The sequence below is a fragment of the Hevea brasiliensis genome, chromosome 13, assembly GCF_030052815.1.
Source record: "Hevea brasiliensis isolate MT/VB/25A 57/8 chromosome 13, ASM3005281v1, whole genome shotgun sequence".
Lineage (NCBI taxonomy): Eukaryota > Viridiplantae > Streptophyta > Magnoliopsida > Malpighiales > Euphorbiaceae > Hevea > Hevea brasiliensis.
In genome coordinates, this window is record NC_079505.1 from 79,799,984 (window position 1) to 79,818,964 (window position 18,981).

Here is an 18,981-nt window from a genome sequence, read left to right on the forward strand (position 1 = left end):
TAAGGCACCCCTAAAAAACTGCATCACATTTTAAAGTTTGCTTGAGGACAAGCAAAAGCTTGAGTTTGGGGGTATTTGATGCATACATTTTGCATAATCATTTAGGTTTAATTTCATAGCCATTTTATTTGATTATTAGTCACTTTTAGCTAATTTCATTAGTTATTTAGTTAGTTTTTCATAATTGTCAATTTTGGATTAATTTGTAAATCTTACTTTGTTTTGTAGGAAAAATGGTGTTTTTAGAAGGACTAAAAAGAAATTCTGCCATTGAGGAGTGATCTCTACAGTCAAAGATGTCAAAAACAAGTCTCAAAGTTGAAATATGCATTGGCCAAATTGCGCATAACTTGCCGCATAAGTTATGCAGATCTGCATAAGGAGAAGAAACATTGTTCCAATACTTGCCGAATTGTGCATAAGGAGAGTGCATAGCTTATGCAGATTCATGCCTCCCTTATGCAATCTCATGGAATTATGCATAACCTATGCGCTTGGTCATGCAGTTTCGCATAAGTGAGCCAGAAACCAACCGAAAACTGCATAAGGGACTGCATGACTTATGCAGTCTACTTATGCAGTCCCACAAAGATTTCATTAATTAGCTAGCAGAAGATTCCCTAAAAAAATCTCTCCTCAAACACACCATTTTAGGGCTCCATGTCAGAAAATGTTATAAATAGCCCCATTTCCCATTTTAGAAGAAAAAAGAAAAGAGAGGAAGAAAAGGGAAAGGAGCAGGCAGCAACTGAAGAGTCACAATCACCTCCCACACCATTTCCAATCAGATTTGGAGATTTCTTTCTTTTCTTACATTTTTCCTACAGTTCTAGTGTTGAGCTTTTTGTTTCTTAGCTTAGATTAAAGCTCTATTTTCATATAAACTCAGAATATCTTGTAAATATTATGGATAGTGAGTAGTTTTCATTTGATTCTGGAGTAAGGGTTGTAATATTTGAGATATTTTGTGGATTTTGATTGGGTAATCCATATTTTGTGGTCTTAACAAGTTTTATTTATTTCTTGTGTGCTTAATGACATGCTTAATATAGGATCCCATTAAGTAATGTTCTTAATCTATGGTTGAGGCACCGAAAGGAGAAGGCCTTGTGATAGATAATCAAGAAATTTGACTTAATTAACTTAGATCTAGAAATAGACTAAGAATTAAGAGGATTCACAGATTAATTAAAGAACTTAATGGGTCTTAATTAACTTTAACTCCACGAAAGTAGGATTAGATTGATTAAGGCACTCTTTGTCTCACTCAAAAGGGTATTCAAAGGATTTAACAATTAATCTTCTTAAAACCCGTAAGTTCCACAAGATTGGATAACCAATTTAAAATTCCGAACTCCTGAATCGCCTTTTTTATCATTGTTAATTTCTAATTGAATTCAATTACTTACCATTTTAAATATTGCCATATTTGAATTTGCTTATTTTAATTTAATGCAAATTTAGTTAAATCATTACATAGTTGAATAGATTATTAATTTTGCACATATAGATTTCATACTCCAATGCCCATCAATTTATTGCTTTAATTTCAAAAATAGTTCAATCTAGTCAACTTGTTATATCAAAAATTCAATCATTAACACAACTCCTCGTGGGAACGATAACTTTTCTATATTACTTGTACGACCCGTGCACTTGCGGTTGGGCCACATCAATAGGAGGAGTTTTTTTACAGAGCAATATGTTTTTTTCCTTGTAGGTTTAACGTCGGTTATTTAATTATTTTTATTATTTTTTTTAAATTTGAAATCTAGAACTCCGCATGTATTAGCAGTAGTATAGACCCTATTAGGAATGGTGTTAATTTAAATTCTTGAGGTTAATAAATAAATATTTGTATCATACTTAAACAATTTGTAAATGATGTAACCGGGTTGAGCTGGACTTCCTTAATTTGAGTTTCTGATAATTATTGGGTTAAGTTGGTCCAGAATAAAATTATAATATTTTAATTTAAATTATTTTTATATACATGTTGGGCCTAAATTATGGGTCTGGTTATGGATTTGAGAATATTAAGACTTACTACGGGCCTCGGAGCTTTATGCCGGACCAGGTTCTAGTACTGGTCCAGCTCATAGGTTGGGTCGTGACAACTACAATACAGATAATAAATAATATGAACATTATTAGTTGTCTGGTAATAATTTATTATCTTAAATTTAAATATTTGTGATTTTATTTAAGTAATATTATCAAGTGCTATCTTTTTAATTACATAGCTAAATAAAAATTTTAATACATATATATATATATATATATATATATATATATATATATATATATATATATATATATATATATCCTTTTTTTTAATTTTCAGAATTTGATAGAACTCATGCTAAATTACCAACTTAGAGAATTAATTGTTAATGTTAGAAACAAATGTTCTCTTATCATATATTTCGTTTTCTTAATTTTACATTATCAATTTTTTTAATTAATTTATTTAAATATATTTATCTCGTGTTTATTTTTAATCAATTAAAAAAAATTGTATGCATGCCTAATTTTTTTTTACTATAAAATTTTGAGATTTTTATTTTTATTTTTTGGAAAGGTTTTAATTAAGCAACAATAGTTTTTAAGGGATGTTTATTGATCTTATATCCTCGTTAATAATTTTTATAATTTTTAATTATTGTAAATAATTTATTTCACATAAATATTTAAAAACCACAAAAATTATTTTTTTTTTAAATATTTTGATGTATCTTATCTTACTCTATCTCTATTTACCAGAGATAAAAGAATATAAATGAAATTCCTTACCTATGAAAATGAGGGATCCTGAAAAATATATTTATCCATAAAAATGTGGAATTTCTGTAAAATTGTCAATTTGACATTGTTGATTAAAAACACATTAAATAATTTATTTATGCTCCAAATTTGTCTTAAGAAAAGAATTGATTATTAAAAAAAAAAATTGGACCATAGGAAATATATATTTAAACATTTAAAAATACAATAATATGAAAATTTATGATGTTAAATTTTTAATAAAACATAATCATTAAACAAAATTATAAGATAGCTTTAATCTCAATTTTTTTAAAAAAAACAAAAATATAAAGTTTAAGTATAGAAGAAAATTAAGAAAAACCTTTTGTAATAAATAAAATTTATAATATAAAATGTATGTCTGAAATATAATTTTTTTTTGTGCGATGGTGATATATGCTGTTGTTGGCTTAGAGGATTCTTAGCCGTGGATCCATCTAGGGAGCCAAGAATATTCCTTTAAGATAATACTTTTCTACAGCTAAGCTTCCATAATTTCTCCGTTAGAAAAATGATCTCAAGTGCAATGGTTTGTTTAACATTGACGTTCGATTAAGGAGAACAGTGGTGATGATCAAGTTGATTCCTTTTTCAGTTTTTTGTTTGTTTGACTTGTGGCATTAGGTGGCGACAGGTTCATGTGGGCTGGTCTTTTGTGAGAAACGTGAATTGTACGAATTTTAATCGTAGCTTTTAACGTTTATATAATATTATGTGATAGATTTGACTAATATAGTATTTAGAGAGGACCTGTTGCTGGGAAAACAGCTAGTAGTTAGGACTTAGGACCCTTAGCAGAAGAGTAGGGGAGGAAGGGACAGGGCTTTGCGGAGAAGCTGAGCCAAATCCATGGCTTTAACATGTAAGTTGCCACACTACATCTCCAATGATTTCTGGGTTTTTCAGTTTTTGGGTAGTTTGATGTTTGATACGATCTTTGGTAACGATTCTTTTCTCTTTTCCTGGTTTTTCGTTTCTCAATTGCTGTTTCATTTGTTTTCCCCTCTTTTTTCCGGTTTGTTGCGAATGGGATGCATTCTGAAATTAAGCAGATGATGATCTTGGGGAAATGGTGTGAGATTCGCGTATAGTGGCATTTATACGTTCAATTGATATTTTAGCTACTGTTTTGTGCTAGTTTGGTTACGCATGCATATCCGTTGCATAATATGATGCTTTGATCTTATTCAATATCTTGATGGGTAACCAGACTCATACAAATTAAACATATTTCCATTAGTTTGTTCCCCATATCCTTTATAACAAATTGTAGATTAAAATCCTGTTATCAGGTTAAGTAGTTTATTTCTGATGTGGAACATAAAACAAACCTGAACTTTGTTTATTTCTGGGATGCTATCTCTTTCTTTGATTAATAGAATTAATAAATTGCTTGGTACTACAGCAAATGCAGGTTATGTTCTGCTCATATATCTGTCACTTATACTTGTGTCAACTGCAAGGCCAATCTATCCTCTACCTAGTAAAACAAGCAATGGTAGCAGACAACCTTTACAGACTTCTCGTCCATATAATATTGCACATCGAGGATCAAATGGAGAGATTCCTGAGGAAACTGCTGCTGCATACATGGTATATATGCATATGAAAAAACTTCAACGCTTTGCCCTTTTTGTTCATATATTTTATTTTTTGAGTTTGCTATATATTCATATATTAGAATTCTTAAGAAGGGGATGGGGGAAATATCAGTTGTCTCAAAATTTTCAGATTTTCAGTTATATTAATTATTAAATTGTTTTATTGTTCCTGGTCAGTCAAGCTAATAGGTTATTCAGTGACGGAAGCTGGTGCATAAATGAATGAAATAATTATCAGTTCTGATTATTGCATCTTTAGCTGGATCCCAGATTGTTCCTTCCTTATCACAAACCATATTAAATTGGACCATATTTAGATATATCTCAAAAACATCTTTTTTCTTTTCCCCAAAATAAATTAAATTGGACCAAATTAATTTCAAGTTCTTTTCAAAACCCAAAATTGGTTTCAATTTTTCTTTCTTGTTTCACTTTGCATGCATATTAAGTCCCATAAATGTTCCTGATAACCACTACTTCTTGCAGAGAGCCATTGAAGAAGGAACAGACTTCATAGAAACAGATATCCTATCCTCCAAAGATGGTGTGCTTATTTGCTTCCATGATGTTACCCTTGATGACACAACTGATATTGCAGAGCACAAGGAGTTCACAAATCGTAAAAGGTCCTATGACGTTCAAGGGGTCAACACTACTGGCTTTTTCACTGGTACTGAATCCTTGTTGATTTTCCTTATGCATGATTTTTTCTGCCGCTAAATATTGTAATTATCCTTGAGCAGAAGACTCAACAGAAACTAAACACTATTTTTGCATGTATCTCTACTAGTGTTATCTTTTACTGGGGAAAAATTAATCTGAAAGTTATTTCCATTACGTGCAGTTGATTTTACCCTTAAAGAACTTAAGACATTGCGGGTGAAGCAGAGATATGCATTCCGGGATCAACAGTATAATGGTTAGTTTCTCTTCAAATTAAGCGCATTATCTTTCATAATCTTTGACTTTCTAATCGGTCATCTTCCTTCTAAAGTACACAGTTCACTAAACATTGTTTGATTATGTTTGTTTGTATTTGCTTAGATCACTGTAAGCAACCTGCTATAAATATGCTAAACTTGTAACAAATTTTACAAATACATTTTTAATAAAAAAAAAAAGATGTTGCATTTTGGATGGCTGTGAACACAGATGATTAATTATAATCTGTTGTGTGTCCCTCAGGAAAATTTTCTATTATCACCTTTGAAGAGTTCATATCAATTGCACTGGATGCCCCAAGAGTGGTTGGAATATACCCTGAGATGAAAAATCCTGTCTTTATTAACCAGCATGTAAGGATTTTTATTCCTTAAGATATCTTGAAGAATCACATAATGTATTTAGCTTTGATGACAATGGCAGTTTGGGAGGGCATTAGTTTTCTGAAACCTTAAGAGGATGAGATAACTTTGGCAATTAATATTTGTTACCTTTCTCCATTTTCCATAAGAAAAAAACTTTGCGGAACAAGAGATGTCCTGTTTGGTGACATAATGATTTGTCACAATTTTTTTTTTTTATAAAATATTCATGAACGCTCTAATGTTTGAATTGTACCAACAGGTGAAGTGGCCAGGTGGGAAGCGATTTGAGGACAAGTTTGTTGAGACTCTTAAGAAGTATGGATATAAAGGCTCATATATGTCAAAAGATTGGCTGAAACAACCTGTTTTTATACAATCCTTTGCTCCAACTTCACTTGTTTATGCATCAGATCTGATAGACTCACCCAAAATCTTCTTGATTGATGATGTTACCATTCCAACTCAAGATACTAATCAGGTTTGTGTTTCCCTTATCTCAACCTCTGTGTAGAATACATATACTTGGTTGATCGTAGTGCTGTTGTAATTTTTGCATTATTCAACTTGAATGTGCATTTGATAGTTTTTTAAAGTACTAAATTCAGATTTTGATTTTTATCTCAAGAGTTGGCACTAAGATAATGACAGATGATACTTAACATTTGATGGATATATCATAAGAATATCTATGGACAGCACAAGTTCTATTGCAGAACGTGTCCATTAAATTGTCTAATTCCCATGTTAACTCAAGTGCTGTAAAAGTCCTTTGAGTTTCAATACAGGGGATACGAGACTGGACCCATCTTTTGGTCGGGAATTATGTGTCCAGTTAATAAAACTTTATATAAGTGCACAAATGTACAATTAATGCAAGCCAAATTTGAATTTTCATTCTTGATGGTTTGACTTTGAAACTTCTAATAGAAATGATGCCACTGACAATTTGCAGTCATATTGGGAAATCACTTCTGATGCTTATCTGGACTACATTAAGGACTACGTGGTGGGCATTGGACCCTGGAAGGATACAGTTGTTCCTGTGGTTAATAATTATTTGCAGACACCTACAGATCTTGTTGCCAGAGCACATTCCCATAATCTACAGGTAAAAACTTGTCTGTCCAGTGCTTATATAGTTTACAGAAAAATAAACATAACGTGGAAATTACTAGAACTATTATCTTCAGTAATGCATTGTAGTATTGTAATGGATGCCCTTTGTCTCTCCTTAGATAAAGGCACTAAATCAAGTAGGCCAAATGTTGATAAAACCTTGAATGTCCATAGGCTTGCTCAAGCCAAACATTATGAAGCAATTAATATGTTTGTACATGAAGTTCAGTAAGCTTCTAATGTCCATGTTTGTTTCTTTAAGAAAATTAACATAATTTTTGTCTATGATATTCTTTTTATAAGCACATGAGTATTAGAAAATTTGCATTGAACCAAATTCATTATTTGTCGGTGCAAAAAAAAAATTCTGTTCATTGATTTCTTTATAGATTTCAAAATTTTTTTATGACTTGTAGCTGAAGTGCTTTATTTTCCTTAAACGCGACATATATATATTTTCCACTGGTTTTCAAATGCTAAATTATCATTGCAATTGTGAGTTAAATGCCAGGTGCACCCATACACTTACCGTAATGAGGAAATGTTCTTGCACTTCAACTTTCATCAAGACCCATATGAAGAATATGATTACTGGATTAACAAGATAGGAGTTGATGGACTTTTTACAGACTTCACTGGCAGTCTCCATAATTTTCTGGAATGGACTTCACCTCTATCTAAAAATAACATTGGTGATGACAGTGCAACAAAATTATTGAATAAGATAGCATCGTTGGTGGCTTCATATAAAAATTGATTGGAGAACCAAAGTTATTTGTAAAGTTCAATTTCTCCAAGCGAGATTACTTATTTGTTCATAGTAGGTAGTTTCAGGCTTCAGTGAATTGCATTCCCTACTGAGAATAATTAATGTCGTTTGACAAGGTTATACAGTAGAAAAATGTAACTATATTTTGGTTACATTTTGCTTGTTTCTCTTTCCTCAATCCTCATCAGATAGCAAATTTAATTTAATTACTGATCTCAGAACCTTTTTTTTTTCCTTAAAGTCTGGTAACACTTTAAAACTGAATGATGATGGTACTGACAAACGAGAAGTTTTCTTTTCCCTATTTTTAATAATGATTTTGCACTTGTTCAAACCAACTGATTGAGGGGGGGAAACTGTGACACAATTTTGGGTTAATTATAAAAAAAAAAAGCCCATTCCAGTTTTCTTTAAAATACACTTTAATTGTTTTAAAATTTGCGCTTTTATCTCCTATACCAGCATATGTGAAAAGTTTTTTTTTTTTTTTTCCAAAGCATAAGTGAAAAGTTATCTAATTAAGACTTCAAGAACTAAATTGTTATATAAAATTAATAAATTTATTGAGCGTAATATGCAAATGCAAAAACTACGGGGGCCAGAATAGCAATTTTAGAACATTTATCTAATTTTAGCTTATGAATGGAGTTGGAAAAGTATTTGACCTTGTAAAATTCAAGCCACAAACATGCAACTTGATTCATTCTCTAGCCCTAATGTTTAAGGTCATTTTGGCTATGTTCAATCACAGACATTGGCATAGGTTGGCAGACATATGCATGTTATCCAGAATATAAGCCATCTGCAGAACAAAACCATTGATTAATTTCTCACAATGATTTAGCATGCTAAGACCATTTTATCGGAAGCTAAAAAATGCTACATATTGATCAAAACAGTTAATACTCTTTGCCTAAAATCCATATATTACATGCAATTTTTTGGAGAACCAACAATCTGAATCATTCTTGCCTTTCCCTCTAAATAGAAACTGGTATCTTAAGATACAAAGGATTGGAGTAATATCGGCCAAAAACCACCTTAAGAACAAATGAAACCAAGGTCATTCTATTGAGAACCTTTCATCTTTGAGATATCTTCGAGCAAATATCTAGATTCAGCAGCAAAATCAACTGGGGCAACAGCCCTTACTGTTATTCTTTGCCTCTTTTCATTATTGTACTCATTCTGAGCAACACTGACCCTGAAAAGATGAGGATTCCAAGTGGCTTCTTTTAATTTCAGTTGGTATGAACCCCCTTCTTCCTGAAAATATCAGCAATGAATGGATTTAGAAACTCATTTCTAGAATTTCACAAGTTCAACTACATTAATCTTTTGAGTTCATATTTTCTTAAGTAGTTACCTCTGACTTCAGTTTATCAAGTTCATCAGCAGAGCAACCAATGATCTTCTCTGCTTCTTCATTGAATGCAGAAACCCAACCTTCACCACTTGCATCTGAAACTTTAACCACCATAATATACCTTGAAAATAAAACAGAAGAAAAGATGAGGATGAGCACATGAAACTTATTAAATTTCCATTGAAATGCATCCATTATTGTCCCTTCTCATTACCCTTCTCTCACCTTAAACTACACTCTGCATCATTCTTCTGGCATCCTTCACACCAATATCCACCTCCAACACCTTCAGTCACCTTCTTATTGCAAGCCTTGCAAGCCCGGTACCACATACTCTGGTCAGGCTTAATGAAACTTGTATATGCTCTAATGCTGAAAAATGCAGGCTGCACCAGACACAATTGAATTCAATTTCCATTAACCAAATAAATCAGTCAAAATTTCATCAAGCAATATGTAGCCATTGATCATCTTCAATGCAGAATGTGATTTCACAAAAGAGGATCAACCATTTAATGTTTCTTCACTAAGGACTAAAATCAAGTTAAAGCATTGTCCTATTGTTAAAATTAATGATGCTGTACCTTGTCACCGCCTAAGGAGGGATTGCTTGTTATATGAGAGATGGAGACTCGGTCAGAGTACATAGACCTTCCTCCACTCTTGGTTGAAGGGCTCAAACCAGAGCCTACTGAGGCCATCGAAGTCTCTTTACCTTCAGAATCATACCTAATCAAGGATAAAACAAATTTAAATACACAAATAGCAGGGAAAAATGAAAACACCAGGGACAATGCTTGTTGATAAAAATCTACCAGCATCTCAGTTTCTTTGACTCAGGAATGTCTGGATTGATCTGTACAATGCTTCTACCCAATGTAGACAAAGATACACCTGAATAAACACATAAAAGAGACCATTACAAATGGGGCTACTTTCCTTTGTACAAACAGTCATAGCCACAGATCCATACCTTGAAAATCTCCAACTTTAAGAGATTTTATTGCAACTACAGGTGACTTATCAGCAAGGTCAAGTAATTCCTGCCCCAAATCAGTCGCAAGGTCATTCCATAGTGAGACCACAACTGTCTTCCTCCTGTATTTCAAACTAACAGCTTAAATATAGCTCAACAACAAATGATAAAATAAATAGCAGGAACGGCGAACGGGGAAAATGCTTACGTCTCATCTGCAATAGTTATGTCACGCTTTGGGACAATCTCATTGTTGCTCTTTCTTCGGATGCTCATTGTTGGAGAAACACTTTGAACAATTCCAATAACATCTGAAACAAAATTGGTGAAGATGTTAGAACAAGAAAAAAAATAAGATGTGCATCTATAATGGATGTCTAAGAGTGGGTTCTTACCAACAAGCTCGGTTGAATTAACACATGGACCCAATTGATCAATTGGAACAAAATTGAATTTTGTTTCAGGGATAAAAGCTGCTTCATTACTTGCCTCTTCTACTTCAGAATTCTCATTTAAAGTCATTTCATAATCATTTTGCACTGTTCTGAACTGCTTATTAGCAACTCTAAGAGTTCCCTTTGATATGTAATAAACCTTGCCCAACTGAAATTTATCATAAAATTTCCTTGCAGCCTCATTGAACATTGTCGCTTGTATCTGTGTACCCTGCATATCAAAATTTTACTTATCAAAAACAGCCCCTTTAACCCAAAAACTAAAAAACCCTGAGCACCCCAAGCAGAAAAATTTTTCAACTTACATCTTCATCTGTCAACTCCACATTGAAAACACACCCTTCTCCTCTTGCATTCTTGTAAGCACGCATATTACCTTTGCTTGTGACTCGGACCTTGATGGTCCAATTCCCTTGGTAAGGATTCAAGGAAACGAGGGGGTGAACTCTTCTTGTCATGGCCATTCGTGCTGTAGGAGCCATACTGAAATTTGGATATAGAAGAGATATAAATGAACAAAAACACACACCATAAAACACACACACACACACACACACACACACACACACACACACACACAGGGCGCTACACAAGAACAAAAAACAGTAGCAAGTTTTGAACCCTTATGAAGGTTCCATAAAACAATAGATTTTATAAATTGGTTAAGTCAAAAAAGACAACTCACTTTCTATGCTGTTCATTTACTATTTGAGCGGCTGATTTTGCAACCATTTCTTGCTTCGGCTTCAAAAGAATGCCACTTGATTCTTTTTTAACTTCACCCTTGATCTCATGTTCTTGCTTTGGCTTCAATATTATGCCTGATTCTTCCTTTTTCTCACCCAATTCCTCATTTTTCTCATCTTTGATCTCCATTGCAAGTGCAGGAGAAACCACTTCACATTTTGTTATGATCAAATAACTGGTAGAATTAAAAAAAAAAACCACTTCAAAATAAATATTGGATTCAAAATTAAGTGATAAAAAAACAGCCTAGTCTTAAAAACAATACAATTTGTGTTAAGATGGAAGGTATATTCCTTACTTCTCTGATTTACTGGGAATTTCATTGACCGTATAATCAAGAATGCGAATAAGACCCAAGTTTTGAATGTTTCCAGAGATGATCTCAGAAGACAGACGGGAGTTGAAAATTGCTTTTATCTTCATCTTTCCATCATTAGCATCAAACCTACAAGCACAAGTAACATAGATAAAATTCAAAAACGTTCTTACGACATATATTGAATGTTGACCATTAATTACTTTCTGCATTATGGATATTACTATCATAAAACCACAAAACCAAGCAAGTCGAATCCAGGACTACTGCACAAGAATGTCATTAAATTGGAAACCCCATTCAGAGAAAAAATGAAAGAGTCAACAAACAAGCCTAGGGTTTTGCAAACACTTAAACCCAGCATAAAAGCAACGATCAAAATCATTTATTAGCAAAATCATTCAAAATATGAGGAAACCAACGAACTCGATTATATAAATTAGACGTGAGATCCAACGCAAACCCAAACAACCAGAAAAAGAAATAGAGGTACGCACCCGTAAGACTTTCCTTTAGGCTCAAGCTTGGTGATCTGAACGATGATCTCAGGGATATCAGTGAGTGAATCTGGTTTGGGGTTTGAAAGCAAGGTGGCTATAGCATCTGGGCTCACCCATTGACCCATCTCTCTCTCTGTGATTTGGGATTTCTTGGTATTGGAAGACGGAGATTGGAGGAGGATGGGGCGTTTGTATAGAGAGAGTGTGGCGCGAGTCGAGTGAATTTGTTTTTAGAATTTTCGCGGTAAATAGGAAATAGGACTTGGGATGGGCTCTCAATTCTCAAATCTCAAATGAAAAATGGAGGCTCTTTCAGCTTCGATTGGCGGGAACTTGAAACATTTGGATGGCGCCAATTTCCTTAGTTTTAGTAAATTAGTGTTTTTGCACTCTTATTCACGGCTTAGGCTTAGGGTTGTGTCGCCTGGCCCACTCTAAAGGAGACTTTGATGAAAGATTTTTCCCTTTGATGGCCCAGCCCGATCAATACATATATATATTTTAAATATATATATATATATATATATATATATATATTTTTTTTAATCTTATAAACAACACATAAATACATATAATTTAAAAATCAACTACTAAAAATCACAAAGAAATTTTATATTACTTAAATTAAAAATTAAATAATTTTATATTATAAATTAAGATTTATATAAATTAATATTAAATATCTCTAAATTAAAATACTGTCTATATAATTCACTCATAAAAAATGCATTAACAAATTCTTACTACCTTTAGGTTTTGTTTGGTTGAAATTTTACTCTTATGAAAATAAGTAACTTATCCTTTAAAAAGTTGAAATAAAATACTAAATAAATAAGACAGATTTCACAGTTTTTAATAAATCGAAACTTCTTAATATTCATTCCGTTTGATTCAAATATAAAATTAATTTTGAGTGAATTCTACTTTCCACCATTAATAAATTTAAGTTGCAGTATTTTTCACTTTTTGACTAAATTTCCAATTTTACTATTGTTACTTATAGCAGTTTGTTTAATGTTTTATCCCGTTTGGTTTAAATTAATAATAAAAAAAGGTTGAATTCACTTGGAAATAGATTCTCATATCATAAAGTGTGAAAATTTAATTGAATTTTATAAAATTTATGTTTGGAATAATTTTATAATTAAATTTTATTTATTTTATTTTATAAAATATCTTCAATGATAAAAAAAATATTATTTCATAAAAATTATATTAAATAAAGAGCATTATTATTATATGATTTAGAATTAAATTATTTTTATTTCTGAAATACACTTAATATAATAAATTTTTTTTAACATTAAGTTTATTTCAATTACACACAATTTAATATTTAATAATTTTAAAATATTTATTTAAAGCATGAGAGAAAAGTAAGAGAGAGAAAAAAAATATTTATTTCAGCAAGAATTTCTCGTAAACGAATGTGTCTTGAGGAACAACAGAATGATAATACAGTCTAGAGATATTCTTCATTCTGATTTTCCTGCAATATCTTTCATGATTAAACGGTGAACAACAGCATGGAAATTAACAAAGTAACATAAAATATCAACAGAAGCGCAAATGCTAAAAATGCAAAGCTGTGTTATCTGAAAAGGAATGAGAGTGTATTGTGTCTAACCATTTAAAAAGAATCTGAAAACTCCAAAGCTAAGAAAATCAATGACAACAAAGCAGCGTACTTTCAACTTAACTGTGCAGTTTGAAGTAACAGCTGCATATACCTATTCTAGTATTTTGAAAGAGCATTGTTATAGGAAGAGTACAAGATTAGATCAGCTACATCGTCCATCAAGAACAGGATGAACAGCAGGGTAAGCAAGAGTACCATTTACCCTGAGCAGCATTTGGAGGCGCTTTAGGAGCGGGCTCTGGGTTTGGGGTTCCTGGTTGGGATTTTTGCTGTGATGAGTCTGGATCTTGGGATACTTTAGGAGTATGCGGTTGTGAATTCACGGGTGATGTTGCATTTCGCTTTTGAGAAGAATCTGTTTTATGATCCCCCGTCAATCTGCATATGCACACAACAATTAAGTACTGCAATTTCCAACATGGATGATATGCAGATCTCTTGACAAGATTTAGTTAGGAAATTCATGGGGGCATGGCTTACATTGGAAATGCAAATGATTTGCCACTGGCTCCACTCACATCTGAACGGCGAAGGCTAGCAGATTGATGTGCTATTTTGGCAGTAGAATTATGTTTAGTAGCATCAGCTTCATTCTCGCTTACGATTTCCCTCATTGCTTCAGCAGCTTTTGCTTCACTGAGTCGTTCGGTTTCGCCGGATTTTTTATTCGGCGATTGATGACTCGGATGTCGCTTACTTGAAAAATCAACCATTGGAGACAAGGGGCCAGACAGGGTAAGATCACCAACTAAACCAAGCTCTCCAGACTTACCAAACCAGTTTGCTTGGTCTTTGGTGAAGCTCATATTCCCCATGTGAATGCTGAACAAAGATTCACTAGAAGCAACACTCCAGTCATTTGGGCCTGAAGGTTTGCTGGCAAACACAGAAGATGGAATCCTATATGAGGAGGAGGTGGCCGTCTCAGTAGGTCGCTCCATCAGTTGCGTTGGAGGAGATTGTGTTGCTGATCCGGTGTTGAGGGCAGTCTCGCTTGGGGAGAACCCGGGATCTTCAAATGAAGAACAAGAAGATGAGGAGGATGCTGAGCTTAACCTTTTTTCATGGGCAGTATGATTTTCTTCACTAGAATTTGAAGCAGGATTTATCTTCAAACCATCACTAGTTTCACTCTGATGCTCAGATCCCATAACTAAAGATGTCTGTTTTGCTTCAGGCTCTGAAGGCCCCATACAATTTCATATTGCAGGAGCTCATCCTGCAGCAAGAAAGAGCACAAGTTCTTCAAACTTCAATCCATATAATGAGCAAATCACAAGACAAGAATTCAGTTTTCTCATTATTCAATGCAAGATCTAAAAAAAAATATATGACATCTTCAAAAATGTTTAATGATTGTAAGCTTCTAATTTGCCACCATCAAACCAGCTACTGCCTATTGGTTTAGTGATATTAGAGTTGCATTTTGGTTCCAAAGAAAATGATAATTAAAATTCTTATGCATCTAGAACTTACTTTGTGTAATTGGGGATTGCACAGAAGGAAGATCCATCCAAACCCCAATCAACTTTTGCACCACATACAATAATTGCGGGAGCTTGAATTGATATTTTGTAAATTCTGGTAATATACAACTCAGTTATTGTCAAGGAGATGGTGTAAAACTTATGAAATTTATTCATCCATAATAATAATAATAACAAATTCCCCAAAACTGGTCACTCCCCAAAACCCATAGGACAGACAGATGTGCAAATAAGAAGAAAATAATTATGGAATAGAAATGATGAAAACCAAGAATCAAAGAATTATGAAGATTGCTTACAAGAAGAAGGCAAAAACACCAATGATCAGAAGTGCATGAAAACGAAAGGACCATAAACCATAAATCTGCAACTTCTCCTATTTGTTTCTATGAGCTTGGAAGTTGGATCAATGGAGGAAAAGAAAGAGATGGCAAAAATCTGGAAAGTATAACGGGCACAGAGAAGGAGATAGAGAGACCCAGAAAGAGAAGGAAAGAGAGAGACAGAGGAAGTGAGTGGGGGAAGAGGGGTGTAAAAGGATTTCATGGTATGGCTTAGTTTTAGGCATTGGTTTCTCTTTCACTTCAGAAATAACCAACTCCCCTGTATTTGGAATGCAAATCATAAAAAATAATATATATATATATATATATATATATATATATATATATATATATATATATATATATATATATATATGCTTTATCCAGGATTCGTTTTACCACCCGCCTTGTTCCGATTCAACTCTCACATTAACATGATATTAAATATTATATATGCCCAGAAGTATAATAGAAAGTGGCAATGATAGATCTATTGGGTGTCACCTCAAATTCTGTTGTAAGTCCTTGCTTTTGAGTTTATGTTATATGGAGAATATCAACATGTGAATTCAGGTCTCAAATTTAAGAAAGTTACAACAATTATAGTCGAAGAGTTCTATTTTTTTTTTTTTTAATCTACTATTTATTTTTAATCTATAAATTTAATCATATAATAATCAATTTTAATTTCATCACATAATCTCATGAATTATAAATAAAATTTTTATATTCCCTCTGCTTTTAAATTGAAATTTTATAAAAATTGAATCTATTTAATTTTTTAATAATTTTATATTTTAAATATAATCATGTAAAGAAATATTTAATTTTTTAATTTCAAAAATTATTTAAAAATTAAGATTATGTATGTTATAATTGAAATAAAAGAAACGATTTTTTCCAAACTTTGGTTTGTGATTTGGCTCTACATTCAACAAGACAAATAGCAAACCTAAGTTAAACACCTTGAATATATATTGTGTGAATGCATTTATAAATGAGGTTACATTTTGAAAAGAAATTTATTAAAATATTAATATAATTAAAGAAATATTATAATGAATGTCACGACCCAACCTATAGGCCGGATCGGCACTAGGACCTGGGCCAACCTAAAGCCCCCGAGGCCCATAGTAAACATAACTATTCCTTAACTCAACTCTAAGGCCCATTTGGGCCTAATTTCAAGAATTCAACCGGATAAAGTTCGGCCATAAAATGAACCATTTAACGAGGAGTTTTTGACTCGCCCTACCTGTAAACACAATATATAATTTTTTGGGGAGCTCAGCTCATCCTCCATATAATCAAATGTCATAAAAATAAATGAGAGATCGGCTCCCTCATCCAATCCAACTATACATGCATTTAATAAGTTTACAGTCCTAACATGACAATTATATTACAGACCCAAATCAAATAAATATTTATAACACATGCGGAAATTGTAGGAGTTAACATAATTATACAAACATGAATAGACGACCTGCGAAGGAGAAAAATAGGTTAACCACAACAATGATCCTATATTGAACAGGAGTAAGCGTTCCACTCATAGAGTAAAATATCAATTTTAACCATAATCTCTATAGCTATCTAAAACTAAAGCACCCTGTAAAGTGAAATGCAATATCGTCAATATTTTCACATCATAACAGCAAAAAAGTAATTTGAAGCATTCACACACCCGGTAATGTCAAACCATAAATATATGGGAGCTAATCCCCTATACAACCCTCTTAATCCAACATCTGCCAATGAAGAACTCAGCCAGACTTTCACTTAATAAACCAATACGGGGTCCCAGCGAAGTTCTCAAGCTGTGTCTACCCATCCTGTCCATATCTAACACTACACTACACACACGTCAACGCACACACACTGCTCCAAATTACCACAAATAACATCCATGGCACTTCAACATTTAGAAATGCAATGTAAAACGTGCCTAGTGTTTAACTACATAGATATATACATATATATATATATATAAGTGATGCATGGGCATACTGAAACATATAATAATATCGAAATCATAATTAAAATTAATATTTTACTCACATACTCAACTGAAGTCACTGTCGCGGCTGGGCGGAGGAGGAAGGCTGTCTCGGCTCATCTGACAATTTTATTACAATCATTTAATAAATTTGACTCAATACAAACTAAGAAAAAGACCAAAGATGTCATAAGTCGTGCAGAAAATCTGGCAGAGTCTCTCCTATACTTAGGACCTACCCAACCTGCAAATGTTTAAAACGCACTTCTATATCCACAAACCATACATCCACAACTCAATCACATCACACAGCCCCTTCTAGGCTCATCCAAACAGTCATCAATTGTCACGACTCAACCTATGGGCCAGACCGGCACTAGGACCTGGGCTAGCCTAAAGCCCCCGAGGCTCGTAGTAAGCCTAACTATTCCTCAACCCAACTATAAGGCCCATTTGGGCCCAATTTCAAGAATTCAATCGGACAGAGTCTGGCCATAAAATGGACCTTTCAACAGGAAGTTTTTAACTCATCCGACCTGTAAACACAATATATAATCAATTGGAGAGCTCAGCTCCCTCATCCAGTCCAACATACATGCATATAATAAGTTTACAGGTCCAACATGGTAATTATATTATAGACCCAAATCAAATAAGTGTTTTTAACACATGCGAAAATTCTAGGAGTTAATAGAATTATACAAATGTTAATAAACGACCTGCGAAGAAGAAAAGTAGGTTAACCACAACAAATATCCTCCTGTAGCCTGGAAAAATAATAAATAGGAGTGAGCGTTCAACTCAGAGAGTAAAATATCAATTTTAACCATAATTTCTATAACTATCTAAAACTAATGCACCCTGTAGAGTGAAATGCAACATCAGTAATATTTTCACATCATAACAGCAAAAAGGTAATTTAGAGCACTCACACACCCGATAATGTCAAACAATACATATATGGGAGCTGATCCCCTATACAACCATCTTAATCCAAACTGTGCCAGCGAAGAACTCAAGCTAGGACTTTCGCTTAATAAACCAAATTGGGGTCCCAGTGAAGATCTCAAGCCGTGTCTACCCGTCCTGTCCATAGCCAACACCACACCACACGCACGCCAACTCACGCACACTACTCCAAATTACCACAACAACATCCATGGCACTTTAACAATTATGAATGCAATATAAAGCATGCTTAGTGTTTCACTACATAGTTGCATATTTATAAGTAATGCATGGGCATACTTGAACATATAATAATATCGAAATTACAATTAAAATTAATATTTTACTCACAGACTCAATCGAAGTCATTGTGGCGGCTGGACAGAGGAGGAAGGCTATCCCTGCTCACCTGACAATTTTATTACAATTATTTAATATAATTGACTCAATACAAACTAAGAAAATACCAAATATGTCATAAGTTGTGCTGAAAATCCGACAGAGTCTCCCCTATACCTAGGACCTACCCAACCTGTAAAAAGGACTTAAAACACACTTTTATATCCACAACTCAATCACATCACACAGCCCCTCCTGGGCCCATCCAAACAGTCATCAATCACAACA

The 18,981-nt window shown here is 33.2% G+C and overlaps 3 protein-coding genes across 6 annotated transcripts; 1 reads left to right on the forward strand and 2 right to left on the reverse strand.

The window, feature by feature from the left end:
• The first annotated feature begins 3,628 nt into the window (after nt 1-3,628).
• LOC110660783 (glycerophosphodiester phosphodiesterase GDPD6) lies at nt 3,629-7,750 on the forward strand. Of its 3 annotated transcripts, none has more exons than XM_021819219.2 (8): nt 3,629-3,667; nt 4,211-4,398; nt 4,893-5,076; nt 5,251-5,325; nt 5,592-5,701; nt 5,973-6,191; nt 6,666-6,821; nt 7,341-7,750. In XM_021819219.2, exons 1-8 carry the CDS (start codon nt 3,655-3,657, stop codon nt 7,584-7,586), a joined length of 1,191 nt encoding a protein of 396 aa, XP_021674911.2. In that variant the 5' UTR covers nt 3,629-3,654; the 3' UTR covers nt 7,587-7,750. The 3 variants fall into 3 exon arrangements, with proteins under 3 accessions (XP_021674911.2, XP_021674910.2, XP_021674912.2); XM_021819218.2 differs by having other exon boundaries at nt 3,635-3,745; XM_021819220.2 differs by having other exon boundaries at nt 3,635-3,745; nt 7,330-7,635.
• Nucleotides 7,751-8,484: 734 nt separating this feature from the next.
• On the reverse strand, nt 8,485-12,165 carry LOC110660784 (replication protein A 70 kDa DNA-binding subunit B). Its single transcript, XM_058132389.1, has 12 exons — nt 11,956-12,165; nt 11,441-11,587; nt 11,081-11,317; nt 10,701-10,878; nt 10,336-10,606; nt 10,149-10,251; nt 9,938-10,062; nt 9,780-9,858; nt 9,549-9,693; nt 9,190-9,350; nt 8,965-9,085; nt 8,485-8,864 (listed from the first exon to the last, which is right to left on the reverse strand). Exons 1-12 carry the CDS (start codon nt 12,081-12,083, stop codon nt 8,667-8,669), a joined length of 1,893 nt encoding a protein of 630 aa, XP_057988372.1. The 5' UTR covers nt 12,084-12,165; the 3' UTR covers nt 8,485-8,666.
• Nucleotides 12,166-13,621: 1,456 nt separating this feature from the next.
• Nucleotides 13,622-15,680, reverse strand: LOC110660688 (uncharacterized). Of its 2 annotated transcripts, none has more exons than XM_021819063.2 (3): nt 15,384-15,680; nt 14,078-14,816; nt 13,622-13,975 (listed from the first exon to the last, which is right to left on the reverse strand). In XM_021819063.2, the coding sequence occupies exons 2-3, from the start codon at nt 14,788-14,790 to the stop codon at nt 13,756-13,758; spliced, it is 933 nt and encodes a 310-aa protein (XP_021674755.2). In that variant the 5' UTR covers nt 14,791-14,816; nt 15,384-15,680; the 3' UTR covers nt 13,622-13,755. The 2 variants fall into 2 exon arrangements, with proteins under 2 accessions (XP_021674755.2, XP_021674754.2); XM_021819062.2 differs by having other exon boundaries at nt 15,074-15,680.
• Nucleotides 15,681-18,981: the final 3,301 nt, after the last annotated feature.